This window comes from Topomyia yanbarensis, chromosome 2 (genome assembly GCF_030247195.1).
Source record: "Topomyia yanbarensis strain Yona2022 chromosome 2, ASM3024719v1, whole genome shotgun sequence".
In the NCBI taxonomy this organism is placed as follows: domain Eukaryota; kingdom Metazoa; phylum Arthropoda; class Insecta; order Diptera; family Culicidae; genus Topomyia; species Topomyia yanbarensis.
In genome coordinates this window covers 7,739,180-7,761,516 of record NC_080671.1, presented here as the reverse complement: position 1 = coordinate 7,761,516, position 22,337 = coordinate 7,739,180, and the positions used below count along the sequence as shown (strand labels likewise).

The 22,337-nt window shown below is 40.5% G+C and overlaps 1 protein-coding gene across 1 annotated transcript in view; it reads right to left on the bottom strand.

Annotated features, from left to right (window-relative positions):
• LOC131678355 (uncharacterized) overlaps positions 1–22,337 on the bottom strand; it is a 152,612-nt gene that overhangs the window by 56,485 nt on the left and 73,790 nt on the right. The window contains exon 4 of the mRNA XM_058958429.1: positions 15,436–15,586. Coding sequence (XP_058814412.1) covers positions 15,436–15,586 — 151 coding nt within the window. The remainder of the gene's footprint in view (positions 1–15,435; positions 15,587–22,337) is intronic.

Genomic DNA, 22,337 nt, shown 5'->3' with positions numbered 1-22,337 from the left:
AACACGGTGTGTGATCGAGGGATGTCAGTATCGTCATCATCCGCTCCTGCATTCTGATCGAGTTAGTTCCATTAGTCGTCCTACCCAAGGATCGTCTACAGTACAGAATCACATGCATCGGCAAAGCAAGCAGGCTCTTCTATTCCGTATTATACCAGTCGCCATCTCAGGGCCGCGAGCTACCATCGAAACTTTCGCTTTTCTGGATGATGGCTCGGATCTATCGCTGATCGAGAACGACCTAGTAGAGCAACTGGGAATCGACGGTAGGACAACACCTTTGTGTCTGAAGTGGACAGGGAACGTCACCCGTGTCGAATCGGATTCGAAACAAGTTCGAATTACGATCAGAGGAGCTAGCAGCGCAAAACAATTCACTATTGATGATATCCGTACTGTAAAGGAGCTTACTTTGCCGGAGCAGAATTTAGATTACGGTGAACTGGCGCAACGTTATCGTTACCTCCAAGGTTTACCGATTGTCAGTTACGCAAATGCTGTTCCCCGTCTGTTGATAGGCGTTAACAACGTGAACCTCACTGTCCCGCTGCAAGTGAAGGAAGGCAAGAAGAGCGATCCTGTTGCAGTGAAAACCAGACTAGGATGGTGCATCTTCGGCGGTAGTGGTAAGGAGGGCACGCATTCACTGAATTACCATGCCTGTGAGTGCGCCAGCGACCAGGACTTACATATTGCGGTGAAGGAATATTTTTCAATGGAAGATGCAGGAATGAAGCCGTCGATAGTTCTGGAATCCGACGAGGATAAGCGGGCTAGGAGCATCATGGAGCAGTCGACGAGACGAGTAGGTGACCAGTTCGAAACAGGTCTACTGTGGCGGTACGACGACATCGAACTTCCGGATAGCTACAATATGGCATTCAAGAGGTTTGAGTGTCTGGAGCGCAAGATGATGAGAGATCCAGAGCTGGCTGCAAATCTGAAGAACCAGATAGCGGAGTACCAGCAGAAAGGATATGCGCATTGTGCTACGAAGGCAGAATTAGAACGAGCAGACCCAAAACGCGCGTGGTACCTGCCGCTAGGAGCAGTGACAAATCCCCGGAAGCCAGGTAAAGTTCGACTGATATGGGACGCAGCAGCAAAGGTGGATGGAATATCTCTGAACTCTATGCTGCTTAAACGACCGGATCAACTTACATCGCTTCCAGCAGTTCTGTCGCGGTTCCGGCAATATAAAGTAGGAGTGTCTGCAGATATACGAGAAATGTTCCACCAGCTGTTGATCCGCGAGCCGGACCGTCATTCTCAACGTTTCTTATTCCGGAATGACCCAACAAAACCGGTGGAAACCTACATTATGGATGTGGCAACATTTGGATCCACGTGTTCACCGGCGTCAGCGCAGTACGTTAAAAATAAAAACGCGGAAGAATTCTCGGACCGTTTCCCACGAGCAGTAGAGGGAATTCTGAAAAGCCACTATGTGGATGATTATCTCGATAGCTTCGAGAATGACGAAGAAGCCGAGCGAGTGTCGCGGGAAATTGCAACTATTCACCAGAAAGGAGGATTTCATCTTAGGACCTGGGTATCGAACAGTGCTGGAGTTCTTCGTGGACTGAAAGAGGCGTCAGCTAACCCTAGCAAAAGCCTATGCTTGAACGCAGCGGACAGAGGCGATCGTGTGTTGGGCATGCTCTGGCAGACTTCAGAGGATGAGTTGCTGTTCTCGATGGAAATTAAAGAGGAGATACAACTGGTGATAGATAACGGTAAGCGGCCAACAAAACGTCAGATGTTAAAATGCCTAATGGGTGTATTCGATCCACTGGGATTGCTGAGTGTTTTTCTCGTTCATGGAAAGATTCTTCTTCAGGATGTATGGCGAGCAGGATTGCAGTGGGACGAACAGGTAACTGAAGAAATATTCGATCGTTGGGTCAGGTGGACCGGTCTGTTCCCTAAAATCAGAGGCCTGCGGATCCCACGGTGCTACTTCAAGGAAGCGAATGTGCAGGTGTATGATCATCTTCAATTGCACGTTTTCGTCGATGCAAGTGAAGTCGCTTTCTCCGCCGTAGCGTACTTCAGAGTGATCAACACGGAGGGCAAAGCAGAGTGCTCGATAGTCGCGGCCAAAACGAAGGTTGCACCGTTGAAGCCACTCTCGATTCCTCGCATGGAGCTACAAGCAGCAGTTCTGGGCAGCCGTTTAGTGTCATTTGTTCAGGAGAATCACAGCGTGAAGGTGAAGCAGCATTTTCTGTGGAGTGATTCCGCCACAGTGTTGGCCTGGTTACGCGCCGATCATCGTCGGTACACGCAGTACGTAGCATGCCGAGTAGGGGAGATATTGACAACGACAGACCTCGCAGAATGGTACTGGGTCCCCAGTAAGCTAAATCCTGCAGATGCCGCAACAAAGTGGGGTAAGAATCCGTGCCCGGAAGCAACCGACGAGTGGTTTAAAGGTCCCGAATTTCTACGTCTTGCCGAAGAGAATTGGCCGAAGCAATCGAAACCTTCAAAGGTACCTGAAGAGGAACTGAGACCCTGTTTTCTGATCCAGGGGTCAACTATTCCGGAGGTTGTAATAGATTTTTCTAGATTCTCTAAGTGGCGACGATTGCTAGGTGCAGTTGCATACGTACACCGTTTCGTGGACAATTGTAGGCGTAGACGTCGAGGAGAGACGCCGAAATTGCTGCATCTTACTCAAGAGGAACTGAAGAAGGCGAAGAACACGCTTGTGTGGATTGCGCAATGGCAGGAGTACCCAGATGAGATGATTGCACTTTCGAGAGGACAAGCAGAATTACCTAAATCGAGCAGTTTGTATCAGTTGACACCAACAGTCGATGAGTATGGCGTGCTACGCGTCGGCGGAAGAATTGGAGCTGCACCGCATACATCATTCGATGCTAGGTTCCCGGTGATTCTTCCAAGAAAACATCCGGTGACGACGCTAGTTGTAGATGATTTCCATCGTACATTTCGTCATGGTAATTCTGAAACGGTAGTGAACGAGATTCGGCAGTTCTACAGCATCTTCCAACTAAGGAGAGTGGTGAAGCAAGTTGCGACTGTCTGTCAGTGGTGCAAAGTGAAGAAGGCGACTCCGAAGGTTCCGCGAATGGCGCCGCTGCCTTTGGCCCGCTTGTCCTCGTTTACTCGACCATTCACCTACACCGGTATTGATTTTTTCGGACCGTTGCTGGTGAAAGTAGGAAGGAGCTCGGTTAAACGCTGGATCTGTCTGTTCACCTGTCTAACCACCCGTGCTGTCCATGTGGAAGTTGCACACAGTCTTTCCACACCGTCCTGTATCAAATGCATCCGTCGCTTCATCTGTCGCCGAGGAGCGCCGGTGGAAATCTACTCCGACAACGGTACCAACTTCCAAGGTGCCGAACGACTGCTGCGGAAAGAACTCGAGAACGTACATGGAGAATTAGCAGCAACGTTCACAAACGCATCTACCAAATGGGTCTTTATCCCACCAGCTGCACCTCATATGGGAGGAGCGTGGGAGAGAATGGTGCGATCCATAAAGTCAGCCATGGAAGCAGCCTACAACAACGACCGGAAACTGGACGACGAAGGGCTGGTGACGCTAGCCGTGGAAGCCGAGGGTATTGTGAACAGCCGGCCACTTACCTACCTACCCCTAGATGCTGCTGAAGTAGAAGCCCTGACTCCTAACCATTTCCTGTTGGGAAGTTCCACTGGTGTTCGTCAGCCTGCAGTACCGTTCAGTGATCCTGTCTCTGCCGTAAAGAATTCTTGGAACCAAATACAACGTCAGCTGGACGTCTTTTGGAAGCGCTGGATACGGGAATATCTCCCGATGCTGACTAAGCGAATGAAGTGGTTCGGAGAAGTGAAACCAGTGGCTGTCGGAGATTTGGTCCTCATAGCAGACGAAGTCCGTAGGAATGGCTGGACGCGCGGAAAAATCAAAGATGTCGTGACTGCGGAAGACGGACGAATTCGACAAGCGATAGTTCAGACTGCGAGGGGGATATTGCGTAGACCGGTATCGAAGCTAGCTGTGTTGGAGGTTGAGTTGGATGGTAAAACTGGGACCAGTGGCCAGTGTTACGGGGGGGGGAGAATGTTACTGCCAACACTGCTCTTGGTGGTGTAACTGTTGCTGAACAGTACTGTCATTCGACTGAAACGTCATCCGTGGACGATGACGTGGCCCGACGGCGGGAGGAGAGCTGTCATTCTCAAAAAAGCGCTGAGTAAGGCATCGTGCACAGGAGGAAGAATATTAATTATATTAAATTTTCATAATTATATTTAAAGTTTGATCAGTTCAGTTAAAACTTATATATAACTTGAATTCTAAAATTGTATATGCTATAGAAATCACAGTTTATCACAGTAAGTTGCAGTTAACACTAAAATTGAAATATCTAACCTAACCTAAACTATATCACAGGAAAAGAACGTGATCGATTAATTCCGCTGGAAAGCGATTGTAATATGGTTCAAAACCGATAAATGTAAGTGTACACATATCTATTGAAAACCGAAATAATTAAAATAAAACTTTCAGCTTTAAGCTGTCTCACACCAAAATACCGAGTTTGTGAACGGCTAAAAAGAATCGGCTAAGAGCCTCCTTTGTTCTCGGAACAGATTGCTTAACAATGTTACGGGTTTTGTCAAATTCGTAACTGCCCGTAGAATATTCTGAAATCAGAGTGGCGAATGAGTTCACAATTTAAAGTCACTCCCTAATAAATCAAACAATCAATCAATCAATTTTGAAATCATGTTGTTTCTGAAAGGCTGCAACATGAATTAACACCATGTGAAGGAAAAGTTTAGGTTCACTTCAATTTCATAACAATGATGTTCCTGATATGTGTCTGACGACGATTGGACAATACGTCCTTATACTTATTTCCATGTAAAAAAAGATAATAAATTCGATTGAGATGGGCACACACGTGACTGTGCCAAGCTTACCTACAATAAAAATATAGTTCAACAATGCATCCACATTGCACGTGGTTTTAGTTGCGCTCATAGACTTCGACAAATCAATGAAATGCATGATGCCTTTATCCTTATTTCCGTGAATGTATAGTAGTAAATTATTTGCTTTGTGAAACGTTCACAGACAGTAGTATTGCTATACATAACTTGATGCAAATTTCTCGGAATCTTCTGACTTTCTGAAGTTTATTAGACCTACATGAATATTGTGTAGGAATCATACGAAACGATTTATACTTGTAATAACAAATGAAGAAACGTACCTAAAACGCAAAGTAATACATCGACTAACATGAAACAGTCTCAAGGGCTTACCAGAACAACGCTGTGCAAAGGAATCAAACGCCGTGGACAGTTGTACCGATTGTACTTTCCATTCAGAATAAGATACTTTTGCCGCTCGAGCTCTTGATACTGGAACAGTCCAATTTAGGGGGTTGATAGAAAATGGGTGCAGTTTTCATGATGCGTGCAGTGCAGTTGTTTTTCAGATCGATGGACCATATGGCGAAAGCAACATGACCGGATGGTATATGGCAATATGGAAAGTGAAAACAAATGGATAAGATTATAGTAAATAAACAGATATTAAATGTGTTGTGCAAATAATGATAGCGGGGAAAAAACTTAAACAAATGTAACGTAATCACCATAACTCTAGCTTACCTTTGGCCCGCAATGCGAATGGATGGTTGACTGGACTAGGCAATAACGGCAAACAATGCTCAGGATGGCAACTACATATATTGGTATATAGCGGTCGTTTGAGAATTTTGCCGACCACAACGGTTCCTAGTACTATCGCATATCAGGTTGCGAAGAGCATGTGGGTGGTGCTTGGCGAGAAACTTTTACGCTAAGCGCAAAAGGTTGGTAGATTAATCTTTGACTTTTTTGTATGCTCTACGTCACTGACGAGTCATTGTCTAGGGAAGGAACATTAAAGGAACTGTAAAGAATGACACCGGAAATGCTATTCTGGTGCGTGTGGACGTTAAGTGTTCGATAGGTTGTCTGTTACCTGACCGACATGGTGACTCAAATCGAATGAACGTCAAGCGTGTCAAGTTGAAATTATCAGTTGAGCCAGCTCGTATTTTGCACTTTAACCACCAGGAAATCATAATCAATTATTTAAAGGCCCCGGATGTCGCCCAGGCCGTAAGAAATCAACAAGTCTCCAGCGATGGTCTGGATAATATATAGAAACACGTCTCCTGTGGATTTGCTCCCACTCTTTTACGATACACATACAATTTTCATTGCACAGCAGTTGTGTTGATTCGAAACGCTATGCTATTGAAAATTTGATGTTGCATTCCGTGCACGTGGTTCAGGAGAATACAGCATACTGTTTCGCTCTGCAGCACAGTGAAGCGGTTAGTTATTTTTTCAAGAAATGATTTGAGATGAGTTGCTGTCCAATATCTAATCTTTAATTTGGAACAATAAAAAATGTAGATTTAGTTTAGTTTCCAACGAACATGTTCACTTACAATCTCAATTTTCCATTTCACCCAAACGACATGTATGAGGTGATAGATGAAGGACCAAAAATGTTTGCCAAGAATTGAAATATTTTTATTTATTATTGCCTCTACTTTGTTTGCTCAACATTCATCCGGATAAGTGCCACTGTGCAACGTTGCATTTCCTCTGAACCAGATGGTGGGCTTATCAGTTCTATATGTGTGTATTGTGAGGTGTGGGGTCCTCGTTGAAATAGATTTATGCGCGATAATCGCATTATTACGATGGGGCACGTTTGGGTTGTAAAGATGCGTTTATTGTCAACCATCAAATGGAGAAGAGGAGGACTGTGGTGAAGGTATGATGTACAAAAGTAAGTTAGTTTTCAGGGCGATAAGCAACACAAGTCGCATTAGTGGGATGTGGGATGAGTTTGTTTATGAATCTGATATCACCCTCGCGTGCACATTAAGAAGATTGGGCATTGTGATGAACTGCTTACATGACTTTTCCATGTTTGAAGTTGTTATATCAAGAAAGTAATGCTCTGTATTATCATTTATTCCAAAAGTGATATAATTCACTCAAACGAATAAAAGTACACTAATACTCAAACAAAACTGAGATCAAATCTCTGCAGTCTTTACAACATTAAATCAGCACAAACCTTAACTTTTTCCTTAACTTAAAAAACAGCTCCTGCTTGCGATCGTAATTCCGAAATATTAATACTCTTGTGAATGAACTACGAACATTGGTTGGTAAAAAGTTTATGGAGCCAAGTTCCGAAAAAAAGCCATTAATTTGTGTCGGTCTGATACGAAAGGTTATAATTATTCCGCCTTATATTGATTTGTTTTACTATTGTTCTTACATTCGATTTCCTCCACTACCTTCAATTTGGGTTGGTTGGAAATCGTAAGCATCTGTACTGAATCGACATTTTTAGATTACTTCTAATTATATCTGAGAAACCGAAATAAACAGTACAAACCGTTGTCGTGGAACAAAACTATCAACTGGTACAACTACATCGACCGTAGCCTTGTCAGGATACACGAAAAATTGCAACTTCACCCGAAATTGCAAATCCAAACCGCTATCATTGGTTTATTGCAATAAACAGATTCACTGACGTGACGAAATCGAAATTTCCATCAAGCGCTTTTCACGCAAATCGATTGTGTGCCTTGAATGCTGTTTTGAACAAGTTGTTAAAGTATCAACGTCTAAAGTAAGGGGCGAAAACCATGGCAAAAGCACCACCAACGCCACCATCAACAAGGATCGGAAGGTGAATAGGAAAATAAACTGTACTCAAATGTACATAGAAGACGATAAACTGGGTTGAGCATGGCAGTTTTTTCTTTTAATCTGTTTTTTTCTGTCTGGGAGATGGGTCGACAAGGTAGATAATAAAAGACCGGAATCGAAAAAATGTATTGAGCTCAAACACGCACAGATCAATTCTTCAGTGACAGATTCGATTTTCTGTCTCTTCAAGTTCAGGATTCGAGGTGCGGTGTACTTGTTTACCCCGGTGCTCCTTCGGGATCTTTTGAATGGCGCAACAAATTGATCCGAAGACCGTTTATCCTTTCTTGGGCGGATTGAATTGATCCAGTAATTTCAACTAGTAACATCAATTTTCACAGATGCATGCAGATGATTTATTTCGAAATACACTAGGACACACTAAGGAAAAAAAGCGCAAAATAAAAGGTTGGCATAATCATTTAAAGAATTTTTGCCTTCTCAGAAAAAAATATTTTGTGATTTTAAATTTATTTTCGCACCTATTTGGAGCATGATTATAAATGCAAAATTAAGTTCCACTACAAATACACACAACTTTTCGTGCTTTCTTCGACGAATTATATTATAATTTTACACGTTGATTGGAAACTACAGTTTCATTAAATTGTTGTTCAAGCTCTGTATTTTTACATTCGTATTGTTTTACATGTCGTTTAAATTTAATTATTTTTTGGTGTGTTTCTTATATAGAAAGGTTATGCAATCAATCTGAACCAGGTCCGCGCGCACGGGGGGGGGGGGGGTGTTGGGGGTTCAAACGCCCCCCCATGAGCGTTTTGAATTACTTTTAAAAATTTATTATCTTCCTGTCCAGGAAAAAAATATACTGCAAACCGTTTGGACACGTAAAATGTCATCTGATTTCGGTCACTCTAGAAACAAGTCAATGAAGAAACCAAGAACGAAACTTTGCGAGGGTGGCTGGAAAGAAATGTGTGTCAAGTTGGACGGCTTCTCTGAAGGATCGCTTAACGTTTCGACAAGCTTCTATATTAGCAAAAGTAGTGAGTAGACAGCAGATGTCGGTCATCGTTGTCGTTGTGTAGAGAAATTTTACCGCCGATGATTATTCCGGTAGAGTGGCAGCGAAATGGATCGCGAAAATGGGCATCGGTATAGGGTGAAATACTGCCGCCAAGAAGTTCTCAGCACCAGCTAGCAGATAAATAGGAACGATGTAAATTCTTATGGTCGATACCCCCGGATCGGTTCATGTCTCAACAGGGTACGATATTTGCAGCAGACCTGAGCTGGTGAGATATATCGCGAAAGTTTGACAGCAAGTAAGGAAAAGTAGCTATGGATAAAAACATGACGATTAACACAAAACAAAATAAGCAAGAACACAATCCTTACTAAAGCAGTACTTAACGGTTGCCCCGAATGAATGAGGATTACGAGATACAAGAGGTTTAAGTTTAGTCGGATGGCTTTACAACTACTACAAACCAATCCGAATCCACCACGAGCCAGCAGGCAACGCACAATGGTCGGAAATGCCAAAAACGTCACTAGATGCCAAACCATTGAATATATTCATAGAGTATCTTTGAAGGAATTGTTCGTATGAATATTCCCCACAATTTGATAATAGTTAAATTGAGGCATGGCTTACTATGATTGAACTAGAAAAATTAACATTTTATACTGACGAGCTGGAAAGTTTTAGGAATGCTCATAATGAAGAAATTTGTTGAACAACTTGAGCTTGTAGGACTTAATGTTATCGATTTTTAAAGCGTTTTCTAAGGCAAACCCCTTAAATTTAGCGATTTAAAATAGCTTTTTTTCGCTGTGACTTTTCGTGCAAACGATGTTCCAGACAAATGTTGAGGTATTAACACCACATAATATTGTTGAAGACTGCATGTAAAAATTAAATTATTGTTGAAGACTGCATGTAAAAATATTGTTGAACACTGCATATAAAAATTTCACCTAAAATCGGCGGCGCGGCGCACACCTCTTGTAAAAATACTTCGTTTTAGAGTTATTGAAGGATTTTAAATTAAGTATAAGAGAGAAAGGTGCAAACCAAGATGGGCGAGCAGGCACTATGTCCGGACTACGCATAATAAAGGTAAGAATCTCTGGAGCACGGTTTGCACGAAAAGTCTGTGATTTTTCGTTCACTTTTCGCAGGTTCACTGTACTTTATCATGACCTTACGGATTAATTCAAATATATATGGGGAAAAATCACTTAATATTATTTATATAGGTAGGTAGGATTAAAATAAATATTAAAACGAACTATGAGATTTAAAATTCAAATATAAAATCAATAATAATAAAATAAATTAAAAATAATCATGCATAAAATTCAAATATTAAAATAACCTCCAGCTAGCTAGGCGGCACAACGATTAAATTGAAAAACTCTACACAAACTAGGGTTATATTCAGCTCATACAACACTACACACCACAAACACCCACTAACACCCATACTCCAGAGAACTGAAGTTGATTCGGTAACCACGGCTGATCAATGGGAAATCGGAGGCAAGGTTCCGGGAAATTCGGCAACCAACTCGATCGTCGCTTGGACTTGGAACAGCAAACCATCCACACGACTTTTGGTAAACCGGATCGAAGCAATTAGTACGAAAAAAGTTGGAATCATATAAAAGTTTAAAATTATCAACCGTAAAATTGTGGAAGCCTTCATCTTTAAGGAGCTTTCATCGTAATGACCGTAGCACCATAAACCACGGGTCGCATTTCGGATTGCGGTTTTCCGGAGGTGAAGCAACCGATCCGCGTGCTTCATTGTTTCAACATACGGCACGATCGAGTGAGAAGCGCTTAAGTTCCCGAACCAGCCTATTTCCACCCAGAAGGCCATCAAGGCTCCGGAAAAGCATCGCCTTGGTCCGAATTGAGGTAATCGGAACCAGAAACCAGTGAGGACGACGGCAGCGGCAGGTGCGCAACGGGCCCACACACTTCACACCCACACAATACCTGTAAGTAACCACCAGTGTATCAAAGTAGGGCTTTAGGGACGTTAGGAACTTGAGGTTAGAGTGCCAAATAAAATGACGGTTAGGATTAAAAGTGATTTTCCCCCTTTAAATCTTGAGAAACCGCACGGCGAGGATTGTGCCGACCCTGGGGTTAGGGTAGAGTTCCATGCGACTGAGCGGGCGGTAATGAAGGTAGTTACAAGTCACAGTGGAAAAAGTTTTATTAAAAAAACTAAATTTGAGGGTGTTGCCATTGAAAACGCTTTACAAATCGATAACATTACATCCTACAAGTTCAACTAGTTCAACAAAATTCTTTATTACGAGCATTTCTAAAACTTTGTCGAAAACACCAACTTTCTACCTCGTCAGTATAAAAAGTTAATTTTTTTTAATTTGATCGTAGTAAGCCATGCCTAATATTAATTTTTATCAGGTTGTGGGGAATATTCTTACGACCAATTCGTCCAAAGATACCATGTGAATATATACGATGGTTTGGCCTCTAGTGAATTAAGTTCACGTTTTTGGGCTTTCCGACCACTATGCAGCGGTGTCTTTTGATGGCTCCTCCTCGATAACAAACATTTACCCAATTTGTTGAGCAGAGCTGTCTAGTTCACAAGACTAGGTCCAGGCCTCTGAAAAAATCTTCTAAGTTTGAGGGTTTCTGTACGTTTCTTTCAAAATAAACGTTAAAAAAATCAAAACCCCCTTTTGAGAATTTTCTGCGCACGGGCCTGACAGGAGGTACATTAATCCGTGCAAGAATATCTGGGCAGTAAATATTATTATACAACATATCGAATATAAACTTTCTGTGCAAGAATGTGCGGCGGAACTCTAACGTCGGTAACTAAAGAAACATGCATCTATCGTCGTAAGGTGGTAGATGGGCAGGGTCATTCCACGGCAAATTTCTTAGAGCATATCGCACGAAACATCTTTGTGCGCGTTCTAATCGGTTTATTTGGACGTTGTGACGTTGGAGCCCACACATCGTCCAAATAAATGAAGCACAGCATACTCCAAAATGCATCGCACCGATCCGCAATATAGAGATTTTAGTGCGTAGAAACCGTCAAAGCCCGCGGTATATCGCTTCAGGAAACCAAGTGTTGCGAATACCTTCGTCGTCGTTGCGGAGATGTGATCCGAGAAGCTAAACTTTCTATCAAAAAGCACTCCCAAGCGAATGGAGTTCACTCTTTCGACGACGCGGCCTTGGAGCAAGTACTCATAATGAGGTAGAGTGGATGATCGTCTGGGTCTTATCATTTCATATTAGTCAACGTTTACCTGCATACCATTCAACAGGCACCATTGTTCAATATTAAGTACGTCATCTTGAAGTGCAGCAGGGTCAAGTCCAGAAGCAACGGAACGAAAAATCTTTAAATCGCCGGCGAAGATTAGTTTTCCAGGTTTGATACGAGTGCAAGTGTCGTTTATGAATAAAATAAAAATTAGCGGCTCTAGGTGACTTCCTTGGGGGACTCCGGTTGGCATATCGAAAGTACTACGACTAGACAGATATGATTACAACCATCCAGTTAACCACGGAGAAAATCCTAGTCTTTGCAGTTTCAGAAGAGCAATGCTGTGTTCTAATAATGTGAGAAGCAGCAGCGTACAACTCAATGTAAATATTTGTTTCAAGGACTTTAGCAAAACAGTTCAAAAGTGAGATTCCTCTGTAATTCTGAACATTATGAATGTCCCCAGCCTTGTGAATCGGATTTATAGCCGCTTGTTTCCATGCACTCGGGAAGACGCTTTCAGTGATTGAGCGGTTAAAAATAATGCAAACCGGCAATGACAGTGATCGTACATATCCAATTATGAATATCGGAGGCAAACAATCCGGGCCTGGTCCTTTCGATGGGTCGACACAGGATAAAGCTTTCAACACGTCTGCTTCAGTCATATTCAAGCAAGGGAGACTGATATGGTATGATGGTAATGTGTCTATATACTCTTGTGACGGAGAGATAGCTGGGTTGGTGAATACCCTACGAAAATGTACTGCAAAAACGTTTACGGACTCGGCTGTGGATTGCACATTGGCATCTCCAAGATAAACATTTACGGGAATGCCACCAGCGCGTTTGCTGCTGTTCACAAACTACCGGAACGTCGAGGGGTTGTTCCAAAGATTACTTTGGACAGGACTTATATACTCGCCGAATGCTCTATTCCGGGCTGTTTCGTAGTAAAGTTCGGTTCGGCGAAGAACAGCTTTGTTTTCGTCGGTCTTGTGACGGAAGTACAGCTTGCCTTGTTTTCGGAGAATGTTGCGTAGACGACGAAGCTCGGAATTCTACCAGGGATATCTGTAGTTTGTCTTTCTGTTGACACGTTTCTTAGGAATTATGCGACCGAGTATCTCGTATACAGTTCCGTAGAACACGTTTCCACTTAACAGATCCAACCAGTCGACAGCATCGAAGGCTGCAGATACTTCATCAAAATTGCAGCGATTGAAGTCAAAATTGAGGCCGTCGACGGATTCCGCAAAAGCGTCTTCTATTTCAACTTGTATATTAAAGCTCAGCACAAAGGGTTTCTGGTGAGCGTCAACTTTGAGTATAGAGGTCGGAGGCTCGAGAAGTTCGACTAAATCGGCGTAGTTCACGAATGCCAAATCGAGCGTCCTTCCATTTGCCTTAGTGAGCGAGTTGATTTGACGCAGTCCTCCAGCGATTATCGTTTCCGTCATAGCAATCGATTGCTCGGTTGTGGCATTTTCAGGTAGTACACTGTCTAAACTACTAGGTTTATCCAGAATATTAAAAATAATCGTGAGTAGATCAGTTACACAGCAAAGGTCAGACAGCGAGGTAGCATCAGTAACCAAGTAAAAATAATGAACAAACAACACGAAGAAAATCGGGATATGATTGTCCAAAGAAATTTTACCGTAGGTGATTTCTGCGCAAGAGTGGTTGAAAACAAAATGACTCACAAAAACGGGCATCGGTATCAGGAGAAATTCCACCGTCGCGAAACTCTCAGTACAAGCTAGTAGATAATTAGAAACGAGCATCGCCAAGAAGGATAAAAAACTCTGCGAAGGTGACTCTGGATAGGTTCACGTCTCGGCAGGTGACGATATTTGCAGCTGCAAGTAAGAAACAGCACCAATGGAAAAAACACGAACGAAGGGTGATGATTGGGATGAAAAAAAAGTTTAGATTTAGTCTGTAGATTTACTACAAACCACCACAGTACAGTGATAGAATATATTCCTAAATCGCTACGAATTAGTTTCGTACAGACAGTTTTCATAAAATATACGATTCATTTTCGTACATATGATGAATCATTCGTAGTTCTATTGAAACACTTTTATTTCTGCTGCTATATACGAAAGTCGAAATTTTCGAAAGACATTCGTCAAACCGTCAACGTCAAAAGCGCTTTAATAGAGGTAGAATATGGGGTTCCATATTCTGCCGGAGCAATGTCAAAATAATATGCTATTAAATACGAAAACTTCTCTAAGATGAACAAAATGAATTCGTGCGACCAACAGAATCGTTCGTAATATACACAACCGTTTATTAAAATAAACGCATCATTTCGTTTCATTCACGAAAAATAATGTTGTTATCAACGATAACATTCGGTCAATGTACACCAAAAATGTAAATTTACGAAAACTTTGGTTCACCAAGCGGCCATTCTTCAGTTCATGAAATGAACGAAACCTATTATTTACAATGCACGTAAATATTTCGTTTCAGAAAACGACGAATGAACTTGTGCATTGCACGATCAATTTCATAATATTTACGAATTTATATTTTCAGATTCCTTCTTGAGAACAGATATTGTACCAGTTTGTTGAACCAAGTCGACAAAAGACTCAGCCCTCCGGAACTCGAAAAAACCTTCAATGTTTCAGGGTTTCTATACCTTCCTTATATAAGGAACGAACAAATTCAAAACCCCTCTCTTGAGAATTTTCTGCGCACGGGCCTGATACTAACTCCACGAAGTGGCAAAATTCAGAACCAAACCGTTCACCTATCAAACTCCCTTGTCCTATAGAGCAACTTCACTTTACAGATATGTTGAATTTCAAGAGATATCATCCTGAGTTTCATTTCTATCATCCACAGTTTCCATATAAATTCACTGCGAGATCACCGCTAAATTTCTCACAGTTATTTGGGACCCCAAATAAAATCGAAAAGATTTGTTATCGCTAAGCGTAAGCAAGTTTACTCTTTCCGTACAACTTTTGACTAAGGCACAAGTCCTATCATCACAATTTATTAACTAAAAGGAAAATATCTCGTAAAACTAACTTAGTATCTTGCTTGAAGCACAATTTCAAATAGGAACCACCTGTTACGATCTGAGCAATATTTTCCGTTGAATTATTAATGATTGTCTGGATCTGCAGCAACGAGGTAATCCTTGGGGGTTGTGAAATGTTTCACCGCAATATTATGCAAGTGTGATACAAAGAGCAACGCTTAATCATTATTTACTCTTGTTAGTTCTAAGTTCCGCCAGGCCAAGAAGCAAGCAAATTTTACTAGAGTTATGGTGTTACGATGTATGCACTAGCAAATTGTGATTTTTCACACGTCTGCAAATAACTACACCGTCAACTTGGCAAACGCTACGATCTATAACCGGACAAAGACCACCTTTGGGGCAACAAGATGACCTGCTGCCTCCGTTCAAATAACTCACCTCCCTTTCGTGGATCCGTTTCTCCAGGGTGACATTGTAATCTTCCTGGATGCGCCGTTGCAGGTCCTGCATGTACTTCCGGTCCGTCAACCGTACAACATTAGTCCCCATCAGCTTCTCCAACTGGGCGGTCACACGTGGGAGGTTCACACTGGAAAACAGCAAGATAAGAAAGGTGAGCTCGATCATCAATCACTACACTCGACGCGGTCGAGATAGGTTTTCCCACGCGAACGGTTTTCGGTGGTCGGTTGGTGTTAGAATATAAAGCAAATGTGCAATTAATTCTAATCTTCTTCAACTGCTCTGTGGGGGTTCGGTAGAGATTTTCCGCTTCCCTGGTGAGCACTGAATTGCAATTGGTTAGTATTTGTACAATTGTTTACCGCCAAAAGAGTACACATTTAATCGATCAGTTTTAGGCACGTGTTTGTGTTGGGTTTGTTGTGGGCGGGGAACTCGGAGCAGTGACATGACCTTACATATATTCTGGAACATTGGGAGGGTTGCAATCGTTTCGATTTTCTCGACTTTACGTACGTAGCTAGCATGTCTTCCATACACGACTGTGCAATATGACTGACAGCTGATGTTCTACACACGAATGTGAAATGTTTATATGTTATGACATCGTGAAACAGAATACCGCTTTCCCGGCAAATATCGAGCCGGAGCCGTACTTTTATGTACCAAGGCATAAAAGTGCCATCATAATGTTGTAATTTATGTGCCAGAGAAAAAAACCGATTTTTATTTCGTGATGAACATCTGCTGGTCTGGTCTGTTTTGTAGCTAGCAAAAAATCGTCGCGCCACCGTCTTATTGGATAGTTCAAACAAGAGAACTTATTGCGTTACATTTATTAACCATTTTCCACTTGATTTTCCGGGGATAAAACCCCATTTTTCAAACACCAACAAAATTATGGAAACCCTACCTATTCACTCAAACAAATCAACCATGAAAATTCTGGGGAAGAAACCATGCACGACTTCATTACCTCACCTAAAGTTTCACTAGCACACCTCCAGCTGGCAGTCACACAAAAAATCAGTTCCACCTAATCATCAAACTCCCACAACTAAACTGGTAAAATGCTAACAGTCTTTTCACTTGGAATTGCAAAAAAAACGTGCACTCGGAATCGCTAAACGAAGACAATTGAATCAGCCGACGTGGGAAGAAAAATGTTTTGGTGTGGAAAAAATAGAAATCCAGCGGCCCGGCAGTTTGCTTTCTAATATAACTAAGTGATAACCGTAATGATAATGCGAAATGATAATAAAATTTAACCGGCGGTTAGCACTGGGGAGCCTGACTTCGGTTGGGTGACGTTGGCCTTGGCCACTACCGAATAAATCGATTGGAAAGGTGTTTAAAAGGTGAAACTTTGACATTTTTTTGCTCAAGAAGACCCAGTGAAGAAGCTCTGTGACGTTAAAGGACACTTTCATAGCTTTGGGGTGCATTTGATTTGCCATTCGAACGAGTGCATGGTCTAGACAAAATAGCAACAGAGATTGAAATGTTTCTGGGTTGATCGAAGGACGCCTCGTTACCGTTCATTAATGAGCAAAAAAGCTAATTAACATCTAATTGTGATGTTATCGTGAAGTGATTTTTCGATTTCTTTGGAAAGGGTTTTTGTACAATATTTAAGTTTGAGTTCCTTTTTCCTAACAAAAGCATAGGGAAAAAATAATAACAATGACGGGCGGTGACCAAAAACAGAAAACAGTGAGCATATTTGTAGTTGCAGTTCCATTGATAAATAGTAACTAGTAAGATCTTGGCCGGTCAACCACATTGTAAAACTCGGCATAATTAAACAGCGCCTATTAACTATGAGTATGTATAACAGGATCACCACTGCACAGAAAATAATCGCTATGATAACAGCTCAGCCAACAGTTGTGATTGTTTGCACTTTCGAACGACCTTGACGGTTATTCGATTATTTAAACCCCCTCCAGGTGTTCCTGTTCGGTCCCTCTAGACTTTCCTAGTTATGCGCTACATATTTTCAACGCCGCGCCGGTCGGCTTCGGAGGAGAGACGGGCCCGCAAAAGCGGCATCCACTCGATCGAAAGCCATCGCGTGGCCGTTTCGCTGCTGCAGTGAGGGTGGCAAGGCTCAATATCAAGGCGCAATCAGCAGTTGAAACAACCTGCCGTACTGCCTAGTTTGCTTCCGTTGGAAAATGGAAAAACAATACGGAAAATGAGCAAAGCCAAACCGCTCCAATATACCTACACCGAGTGGCAAATGATAACAGCTACGTGCTACAGCAGTTGTGGAATACTGTCACTCAAACTGGAAGCAACATGATTGCATGATTCAGTTCAGCGGGGCAGCTAGTCCGTTGAGGGTCATATGGAACACATTTAAAACCGAATGTAGAGCAATGGATCTTTTCTCCTTCAAGTGAACCATCCAGGTTTACTTTGGCTTGTTGGAATGTTTGACACGTCAGATTAACAACCAAAATTTTAATTGCTTCCATTTTCTTGCATTCTGTAGCTAAAAATAATTGACACGTATTTTTTGTTTTGGCTGATGTGATATTTTTTCAATTTTTTTGTTTTCGAACTTTTGAAGTTTATAAAATTGGAAGTTTTTCAATCACTAGGAAACTTGGACTATAACTAGGAAACGATTCGATATATGGAAAAAACATATTTAATAAAAAAAAGTTTTGTTTTGCTATGTAACTTGTGAAATCTGCAATTATTAGAAACAAATGGAATTTTTTAAAGTTGGATAAAATTGTTTGTACATCGAAGATCCGTTTTTATCAGCCCCTTTGGTTGACAAAATGGGGGCAATGACAAAACATATTTATTTATTTTCTTTTTTAAACCAAAGCTGTGAAAATATTTAACATTATTCCGTATACACAGTCTCATAACTCTGGCTGGTTAACGAAATCGGGTCGAACATCTAACAAAATTAAGGGCTGATAAAAACGGGTTTTCACTGTACTCATATTTTTCTTTGAATATTAAGAATCGTGTTAAAAAAATAGTGTAAAAATTTGGAAGAGGATATCGAAATACTTTGCAAGATATTACAATTATGAACATAAAACAAGGCACACTAAATTCCCAGTGATAGGACTGTTATAACCGAAACATCTCGTAAAATACTTCGAGCTCCATTCTGAAATTTGCCACCATCTTCGTAATCTAATAGTTTCTCAGTTAACAGTGATTGAAAACTGTTCAATTTTTTAAAACTTATAAAAATATTTTATAAAGTTCAAAAACCCATGAATTGAAAAAATATCATATTCAACCAAAACCATAAACTAAAATTTATTGAACACGGCTCATAGCGATATCCAGGGCCGCCGAGAGGGGGGGGGTGTTTTCCCCTCGGGCCCGGATTTCTGAAGGGGGCCCGGATTTTTAACATAGACTAAAATTTTGACAAATACTTTTTCGACAAAAATTTATTTGAGCAAACAACTTAAAATTCAATATCTTGTGTATGAGGTAACTAGAATAGCGAAAATTCTAAACTACTGCATATTTGATATCAACTATGTTTATACAAACCTAATTCTCACGTCGAAACAAGATCAGACTCAGACGCAGCTCACCTGGGTTCGAATCCCAACCCCGCACACAGGAATAGAGATTTTTTATAGGAAAATTCCTAGCCTGAATGAAGAAGCGAATGACCTTAAGGTTGGACAGAGAATGCGCAAAATTTGCAAACGAAAAAAGCAGTTTTTTCCACACCGTATGGCAGACCTTCATAAACATCAATCAGCGTATGTAGAATGTTGTTACAGTACTGCTGATTGATTTTTATGAAGATCTGACACACGGTGTGGAAAAAAACTGCTTTTTCGTTTGCGAATTTTACCCTTTCTCTGTCCAACCATAAGATTAAAATGTCTATAATCGAAACAAAAATATTTGAGAGCTCAATTGGTAAAATGAGTCATCAAAAATTAAAATTTTATTTAACAAAAATATGATCAGACTTGTAAGGGTTACACAATTAGATGGTTTGATTAGAAGTCATGAAGTTGTCTTCAAATTTCACCAATATGAAATCGTTTTTTTAATTTAAAATTCTATAAAATTTCCTATCTTCGAAAGTGCTGGATTAGTATCGAAAGTAATTATTGAAAGAAAAACGCTTCTAATCCACCTAACAGTGTGATGAGACATTTCTTATAACTCTTATCACTCTCTTCGGATATTATATCGTTTGAGAACATGTAGAACTTGATGCTTCGCGATGTTTTTGATAACACATACTACATGGGATAGTGGCAGGACTCAGAGAATCGCTCAAATCAGCATAGAACAACATCAGTGCTAGAAATCTCAAACCAAATCAATGGGAATGCGAAAAAATGGCCCATAAAATAGACATACCAATGAATTATTGCTAATGCTCTGTTAATAAAACATCTAAATTGTGGTGGGAAAACTGAATTTTCCTAAAGGGGTTATATATTGTACTGAGCCAAAAAAATCGAATTTTTTTTTAATCGATTTGAAGTTTATACTTTACTCAAATTTCCAACGCGACTGAGAACTAAGAAATCAACACTTTTTCTTGAAAAGGGCGATACTAGCAGTGATACCATTCAAAGAAAATCAACAGTGAATATTTCCAGACTTGGTTTTATTTCCTATTTAAGAACTACTGTGTTTTTTACGTCCTAGATTGCATGATTCAGTGATCGAAACCCAAAACTTCATGAAGTATTTGAAATTATTAAATTAAAATTTGTTTTTGCTATTGAAATTGACAAAATGATAGTATCGCCCCTTTGGCGATTGTTTACTTTTTCGGTCCCACCTATCAGCATTGAAGTATCGCCCTTACGGTTTTTTACAATAACTACCGTTCTACACCACCGATTTCGTCCGGGTTTTTCAATAGCGATCATTGTTACTATTTACAGCTGGTATCAGCTTGATAATCCTAAAAAATTACGAAAATAACAGTTTCGCCTCTAAACTGCTAGCAAAAAAAGTATCGCCCTGTGTGTTTGCATGGAGCGTGGAGGGCGAAACTTTAAATAAACAAGCAAAAATACAGTTTCGCCCGTTGTACTTTTTCCTGTAGTTTAAAAAAGCAATATCGTAGAATCAAAATTTTTAGGTTAATTTGTTGCGTTTCAAAGCCCTCATTCGCATGTATGAAAAAAGCCTTATGTATTCATTTGTAAGTATCGCCCTTTTCACAAAAAAAAGCGTTGAAGTTGAAGTTGAAGTGCATGCGTGCATAGTTCCAAATTTTACTGTGACATCGACTTTTTTCTAAAGGTGACTTCCCAGTAGTATCCTTGATTTGAATTATTATCGCTAATCCTAATGTCAAAGAACAAATAAAAACCTCTCGAAAACGAACCGTTTGGGAAAAGCATCATCATTACTGCAATTTTCATTTTCACAAAACTTTTCGATAACCTTCCGTCACTTGCGTTAATGCACTGGGTGCACAGTGCTCTGAAAATCTAGCGAAATCGTCTTAGGGCACCAGCGGGTCTAATTCAGAGCTGCGCGGCGAGTTTAATCTGTAAAGAATACTAAAAATTAATTTCTATTCCATAATTTTCAGTTCAGCAATTCGAGAGATCGTGCTCACCGCAAGCCATGAAAAATAGACTACGTTGTGAAGCGATGGTCACTATTTATTAAAAATCACGGTTAAATAAAAAATTAAACTATTAAAAAATTTCAAATAGTTTATAATTTTGACAAACTTATTAGGAAAAATGTATTAATAAGCTTTCGTAATATTGTGTAGGAAAAAAGCTGAAAATTTCAGTATTTTCTCTATCTGCAACATATAAACATATAAGTTTTAAAATTATGCAGAATTAATTTTCCAGACAATAGTAACAGAGTTCGTGTTTTTAGCGAATTTGTTGAGACTTTATTGTAGTGATGAATATTAACCTGAGAAAATTCACCATAAATACTTCTTGGACGATATACCGTCAAAATTATTTTATCAAATGATGCGCTGTTTAACGTTTGTAAAACTCATCGAAGATACTAAACCTCCGAAATTGGCGGTTTCGAAATGATGCTATCTTCACCTTAAATTGCTGTTTTTAAACATTTGACCTATACATATAATTAGTCATACAATAAAAATCAAATGCTCATCAAAATCGATAATAACCTGCTAGAGTCGAATGGAAATCGTCATTTTTCATAAATTTCTCTCTGCATCCGGAAAGTGTTATCCTCGATCTTAATCATATTACGTTTTCTTCTCAACTCGACGCATTCCCAAAATAAAAACCTGTTTTAATCCACCTAGTGGTGCAATTGTGCTTTTCTCATTTGTTCAGACTACGATTCCATGGCGGGTTATGTTCAATACAATGGTGGAAATGAATATTACATGTTCAGTACGATTTGCACATACGTACAATGGATCGACAGCCACGATCTTGAGATACTATGTGATACTGAAACATCGCTTGACCGCCGCTGGTTTCAAGCGATGTTTCAGTATCACATAGTAAGATCCGGGAAGTACGGGTCCTGCCGAAAATTTTCAACTTGTTAAGAAATTTTAAACTAGTTTTAATTTTAAAGTAGCAACCCCTCACTGCATACTCCCTCCGGGCCGGTATGATTGACGATTTTTAGAGTGATTGCATAACCTTTCTATATGAGAAAGGTAAAAATGTACCAAAGTCCAAAAAAGTCAATTTTTGTCAAACATCTCAATGTTTCATGCATTTCAAAGACATTTGGCATCAAAAATACAAATTTGATTTTGAAAATTTTTCATTTCAGTTTATATGGGAATTTGCTGTGTGATTGCACTCTTCAACTCGTAACTCCGGAACCGGAAGTCCAATCAATAAAAAAATTCAATAGCAGCCGATGGGAAGATTGTACCTTTCATTTGAGAC